Source organism: Halyomorpha halys, unplaced genomic scaffold (genome assembly GCF_000696795.3).
Source record: "Halyomorpha halys isolate HHAL.00 unplaced genomic scaffold, Hhal_1.1 Scaffold85.1, whole genome shotgun sequence".
Taxonomy (NCBI): domain Eukaryota; kingdom Metazoa; phylum Arthropoda; class Insecta; order Hemiptera; family Pentatomidae; genus Halyomorpha; species Halyomorpha halys.
Window position 1 is genome coordinate 498558 of NW_027112611.1, and position 7156 is coordinate 505713.

The window sequence follows — 7156 nt, forward strand, 5'->3', positions numbered from 1 at the left end:
AACCAAAAGAATTGACATTAGTAACTTATAATTTTAAAAATTGCTCTCCTTAATAGCGCCCATTTTATTATTCTTAAATTCCATTAAGTAATTAGAAAATACCAGTTGTGCAGTATATTTCCCAAGGGTTAACAACCAATACTTCCCTTACCTTGAATCATTAGATATTATAAAGGACCTCTCCTTAGAGAGCACAATAAAATGTAAGTGATCTCTAGAAGTTCAGAGGAATTATAAAATCACCCAAAAAGTGACTCAACTTCTTTTTATCTCATGTAAGATAAGCTGTAACTGTTAAAGGAAACCACTTCATATTAGATAACATACAAATGCATCAGTAAAATTTTTTTTTTAATTAGGAACAGTGAAGTGTTTAGATAAGATAAATACCAACCACAATCAAAATGCCACTCGAATTACAACAAAATAGTTTTAAAAAATTGATTTTCTGACCCAACTACATTTTACTGCTTAGGTTGTAATAGCATAAATTAGTCAGTACCCTGGGCTGAGTGCATTCAGGCCCCCCACATACTGCCCTACAACTTGAAGGGAATAAACCAAATAAGAATACAAGTTTTTCTTCACACTTCTATCAAAGCAGTGATAATAATTTAAGTATTCTTAAGAAGATTAATTTAAATTTAACAAAATTATGTTATTTAGCCATTACTACCTAATGCTTAAACACTTGCAGAATTAATTTAAGATATATTTTTGATATTTCACTCTTTGGTAAAGTTTAAATTTTTAATTAAAACAGTAAATTACCATAGTAACTGTTTAAAGATTAAAAATTACAAAAGAACCAACCATAAATCGAATACCTGGATTATATCTTAAGAAAGTATTTAATGTATACTATTGAATTACCTTCATTTATCCATGAGCTAAAATTATTATTAAAAGGTTAGCAATTAAACTACCTTTATAAGAGTAATAACAAGTTATTTTGACCTAAAATAAAATGAACCTAGCACTTAATAGTAAATATACACAATTTTGTTGATGCAAAACTAGGAAATTAATGAAAAATTATTTTTTTTTAAAAAAGAGTGTGGGACTAGGGAAAAGGTATACAAACAAAAAAATTCAATGTCATGAAGCATTTATTGTTATCACCATCTATACAGAAATTACCGTTGCTTCACAAAACAAAAAAGATGACTTAAAAATCTTCGAATATAAATTAAATATCTGTCGAACAAAATAAAATGAAAATAACATGCTATTCACATGACGCGAGTTCCTCTTCTAAAAATAAAAAAGAATAGAAAAAACAAATCGTAAAGCCTTCCACGTGAGTTTTAAAAAACTGTATTTAAGAAGAATTAATTATAATGCTATACTATGTATATAATAATATAGATTATATAAGTAATTATATAATAACATATATAAGGAAAGGTTTGAGAGAAGTGAAGGTCATGTAGCCGCTTTTCCTCCGGAACTCCTTACGATGGAAACACGGCTGCAGGAGCCACTTGGATAGGTGCTGCTGATGGGGAGAAAAGCGACATGATAATTGTTTTAAGTAATAGCTTCCTGATTCTGATGGCGGTGGCTGTTCTGGCTTGCCTGTTGCTGATCTGACGACGACACCTAGTTATTTCTTCTTCTGTGCCTTCTCGGCGGCCTTTGTCACTTTACCCGTTGTTATATCTTTGTTGGTTACAGACTTGATGACGCCGACAGCAACAGTTTGCCTCATGTCTCTCACAGCGAAACGTCCCAAAGGTGGGAACTCTTGGAATGACTCTACGCACATTGGTTTGGTTGGAACCAAGTTGATGATAGCTGCATCACCAGACTTGATGGATTTGGGGTTGCTTTCAGTAGATTTACCTGAAGAAAAAAAAAAAAAGGCAAATCATCAAATGTTAAGTCAAGGCCAATAATTAATTATAATATCTTAATAGTAATGCATAGGATAATGAATAAAACATAAAATATTAATAAATGAATTTTACAATACAAAAAACATAATATTCAGCCTTCTGAAATGATGGCTACATCCTCAAAATTTCTTAGTATACACACTTTTACAAATGGATTAAGTAATGCCTGCTAATTAAGGATTAACAGACAAATTTATCAAGTCTAAAGAAAGGGATCTACTTCTAGATTTAAAAAATAAATATATTTATCATTGTCGAAAAGGTTCCTAGTAAACATAAAAAAGGGGGAGGTGTTTTATAATTTAAAGGTTCTAATAAATTTGTCTACAAGCTAAATTATCATTCCTTCCCCCATCTATACCTTAGGTTTAACACTACTCCAAGAGAAAAATAAATGTTAACAACTGTTAAAATTGTACTAATGATCTAATTTAGTGTAGCGTAGAGCTCATCATGGTATGCTAACAAAATAGCTAAACATTAATGAACCTACCCATTACTCTTCACAGTTTAGAACGCCAGAAGAAGAACTATCTTTATCTGGAGCTGGACTGTGTTAATGAAAAACCATAATTGATGCGATACCCAAGACTGAGACATGGTATAAAAAAAAATATGATACATAAGAATCACAACATACCAGTACGACGGTCGCACTTTTCCTTGATCTCTGCAAATTTGCAAGCAATATGGGCAGTGTGACAATCAAGTACGGGAGTGTATCCATTAGAAATCTGACCAGGGTGATTTAATACGATAACCTATAACAACATAAAAAGAGTTCTAATAATGATACTATAAAGATATATTAAATGATTATAGAAGATATAAGGCTGATGACCAACCTGAGCAGTAAAGTCAGAAGCAGCCTTGGGTGGATTGTTTTTGGAGTCACCAGCAACATAACCTCGACGCAATTCTTTAACAGAGACGTTTTTAACGTTGAAACCAACATTGTCACCAGGTACAGCTTCCTGAAGGGCTTCGTGGTGCATTTCAACAGACTTTACTTCAGTGGTAAGATTGACAGGAGCAAAAGTGACAACCATACCTGGTTTTAAGACACCAGTCTCCACTCGCCCAACTGGCACTGTTCCAATACCACCAATCTTGTACACATCCTAAGAGAAAATAATAAAATATAAAAAACCTATATAAAGAAAAATATATCTTGACTCAGGAAACATTATGTATTAACTGAATAACTAATTTAATCTATATAAAAACATTTAACAATACTGACCTGAAGTGGAAGCCTGAGGGCCTTATCGGTAGGCCTGCTAGGAGGTAAAATGGCATCAAGAGCTTCAATAAGGCATTTACCATCAGCTTTGCCTTCTTTCCTTTCAATAGCCCACCCCTTGAACCATGGCATCTTGTCAGATGGCTCAAGCATGTTGTCTCCATGCCAACCAGAAATAGGAACAAAAGCTACGGAGGCTGGATTGTATCCAATCTTCTTAATGTAGGATGATACTTCCTTTTTGATTTCCTCGAATCTGCTCTGTAGGATTAAAAGATTATTTTAAAAAAAACTGAACAATTAATTGTTTTATCAAAAGTGCTGAAAACAAAAATTACACTAACCTCTGAATAAGGAGGTTCAGTTGAATCCATTTTGTTAACTCCTACGATCAATTGTTTTACACCAAGTGTGAAGGCAAGAAGTGCATGCTCACGAGTCTGTCCATTCTTAGAGATACCGGCTTCAAATTCACCAGTACCCGCAGCTACAATTAACACAGCACAATCAGCCTAGAAGAGAAAAAAAATTATTAGAAGATCTACAAACATGGAAATAACTATGATTATTGTATGTGCTAAATATCACAGAATAACTACAGCTAACAGTCACCAGTGAAATCAAGGACTTGCAGCAGCCTTATGAATAGATGGATGATAGAAATATAGTTACAATATATCATATAAACTACACTTATGGCAATCGCACTTTTTCTTAACAAAACCTAAAGCAGAATTATATGTAATATTGACAAATAAGGAGTAAATTACACAGTAAAGAATTATTAAATTTAGTTAAATATTGTGAACACGTTTAAAAGATTTTCTTTCTTTTATTGTGTAATATAATAGCTTTTATTTAATTAATTTTATTCACCAATAATCAGAAACATATTTTGGAGACCTACTGCGAGATAAATGCTGATATAGGTTCACCAAATTACTAAGTCATTTAAAAGTAAGATATGAATTAAAAATAACACTCCCTCTAAACATGGACATTGGCAAAACACGAGATTTTCAAAGTTAATACCATTCACATTAATTGCATTCTAGATTACAGGTAAATTATTAAATTAAAAAAAGTATAATATAAAGGGAATAAAAAAAAATTAAAAAAATACACACGGGTAATTTTTAATTAACATTTAAGCTAACTTAGCTTATATTTACTTATACTATAGTAAATAGTAACTAATAAAGAAAACTATTCGTTTTAAGTTAAGCATGTATGTAAACTTAACTTTAGTTATCCTATACACCAGGATTAGATTTTGAATTAACAGCGGTATAGAAGTATTGAAAATTAGAAGAAAAAAAAAACCCTGCCAGCTAAGGAAGAGAGAACCATTCAATTATTAACTGTTTAAAAATACCAACACAATTATGAAATAATAGAGAAAAAACCTATAAGAAGGAACAGGATAGTTCAATAAATGAAAAGTTTTGATAACTAGTAATTACTTCCCCATAAAAAAATATTGAAGTGAATTATTCCATAAAATATCAAACCTACTGTTGATAAAAATTTTTATACCTAGCATCAACATGATTTTTCCCATTTGAGCAAGTCAAATTAACCACCTTTAATACTGAAATAAAGTAATAATCCTGATGATAAGTGAAAGTACATCCAGCCACCAGTAGCAGTAACTAATATATTCACGACATACCTATTGCTTAGTCGGGTGACTTATCTTCCAGTCTAACTCTACCATGGACTATCGCCAAAAAGTGATTAACAGAATGAAAATACTTAAAATATAAATGTCTCTTATAACATTCGTATCTACTAGGCATAGGCACTAGCAGACATAGCGGATAGAATTTCATCTCCACAGTAAATAAGTGGCAACCATGCTACAATAGCTAAGGTTACTTCAGGGACTGTGTTTTATAAATCATTTTATTATAAAACAAAACTTCTAAATTAAAAAATAATCATGGCTTACCTGAGAAGTTCCTGTAATCATGTTTTTGATGAAATCTCTGTGACCAGGGGCATCAATAATTGTGACGTAGTATTTGGAAGTCTCAAATTTCCATAAGGCAATATCAATTGTGATACCACGTTCACGTTCAGCTTTAAGCTTGTCTAATACCCAGGCATATTTGAAAGATCCTTTGCCCATCTATAATCAAATTCAATATGAAAAAATTGTCTTTACTAATGTAACTAATAAGAAATTAAAATAAATGAGGGAAACAAATAATCACCTCCTGAGCCTCTTTCTCGAATTTTTCGATAGTACGTTTGTCGATACCACCACATTTGTAAATGAGATGGCCAGTAGTAGTAGATTTACCTGAATCTACGTGTCCAATGACAACAATGTTAATATGAATCTTTTCTTTGGGCATTTTTTAGCAGTTTATATAACAATGACCGTTAAGATATCTAGAAAATAAAAAAAAATTAATTAGTATATAACAATGTGCAGCAAATAGGCTAACAGTTAACTTTCTAAAACACTAGCATGCTGCTTGGATTAAATTAAAACTTAAAATTAGGCAATACCTATTGGTTATACCATACAGAAAAACTTCAATATTGATATTTCAAAAGTAATAATCTATCACACAGACTGAACCTAAACCAATACCATATGTACCAGTTATTTAATAAGTATGACATTCAGAAAATTAAAATCATTCTAAACCAATTTAAATAACTTCAACTATACACCTTATGGAGATAGACCTTTAATTGATGATGGTTAGATGGTGCGGCAAAAAACGAGATCCAACAAAGGATTCGGAACATAAATAATAAAAATTCTTTTGAGGATTAGTTAACAATAACTTCAAGCAAGTTATTTCAAATCATAAGATCAGAAGTAACTTGATTGTACAATATCAGTTGTAACAAATCAATACGGGGAAAATGCAAAATGGCGACAGCTAAAACGTGGTGTCCATCATTTACCGTTATTAACCCAGAATTTTCCAATAACTATTGAAACATAGTAAGTTAACGTCCGAGATCAGGATAATATTCAAATGGTATAACAAGAAGTGAAACAGAAGTTAAAGTAAGTTCGGAAGCACATTGAACGGAGCCGGCATAAGTCATGTATCGGCCATGTAACTTAACTCAATTACTGTAATAAATACTAAATACTAGCCTTAAATAATTTAATATACTTCTAAGAACGTATATAACTAAAGATTTGTTAACACTAAGTATGGATGGGCAAATACGGCCAAGATAAAAACAGATAAAAGTTGGTTACAGAGAAAGAACAAGAGACGTTCACTCACCTCCCAATGCCAGGACAGAAAGAGGAAGACAGACGACTGCAACATGCGCACAACTCCTACCAGTGGCCCCGTTGGCAAGTAGTGGGGGTAAAAGTAGTCCCTCGAGGAATAGTTCTTCTCTTATATTTATTTGAATATATATATTTGTATTTTTCTAGCCCTAAAAATAATTATATTTATGAGTGTAACAATATATTTAAAGTCATAAAAAAATTTCAAACCACTCAATGACCATTAAATATTGTGATTAAATATTTCGACTGGTTGTTGGTCTTTTCGAAGTATAACTTTTCGACTTGTTCCCTCACAATTTGAAACTTAGTAAATTTTAATATTGATATTGTGCCTAAATTTGTGAAATCGTTGACGATAAATGGACATTTTCTTCTTGAATTAGTTTTGTTACCTATCTTTAATTAGTTTATGGTGTGATTAGTAATTTGTGTTTTAATTTAAATTTTTGGAATTATGTAATTGTTAATTTTTTTTTTAAATAGTGCACCTTCTAAACTCTTCATGAAAATGCTACGTGGGCTGTAATGATAAAGCATAACAATTTATTGATATTGTTTATTGAATCATCATTTTTTGTTGATTGCAACATGTTGCTTAATTGTTTGTAAAGTTTTTAAATTTCTAATTATTTTAACCAAATCTATTTCCAATTTATAGATTCGCGTCAAGTTTAATTTACTTTTAGATTTTGATTGTTATTGATCATTTTGGCTTTAGTGATAGGTTAGCATTGTCATTAA

At 31.3% G+C, this 7156-nt stretch overlaps 1 protein-coding gene across 1 annotated transcript; it reads right to left on the bottom strand.

Moving 5' to 3' along the window:
* Nucleotides 1–1091: 1091 nt before the first annotated feature.
* LOC106677053 (elongation factor 1-alpha) lies at nt 1092–6545 on the bottom strand. The gene is made up of 8 exons (XM_014414739.3): nt 6402–6545; nt 5358–5538; nt 5093–5272; nt 3486–3653; nt 3142–3402; nt 2744–3019; nt 2539–2659; nt 1092–1845 (listed from the first exon to the last, which is right to left on the bottom strand). Exons 2-8 carry the CDS (start codon nt 5499–5501, stop codon nt 1607–1609), a joined length of 1389 nt encoding a protein of 462 aa, XP_014270225.1. The 5' UTR covers nt 5502–5538; nt 6402–6545; the 3' UTR covers nt 1092–1606.
* Nucleotides 6546–7156: the final 611 nt, after the last annotated feature.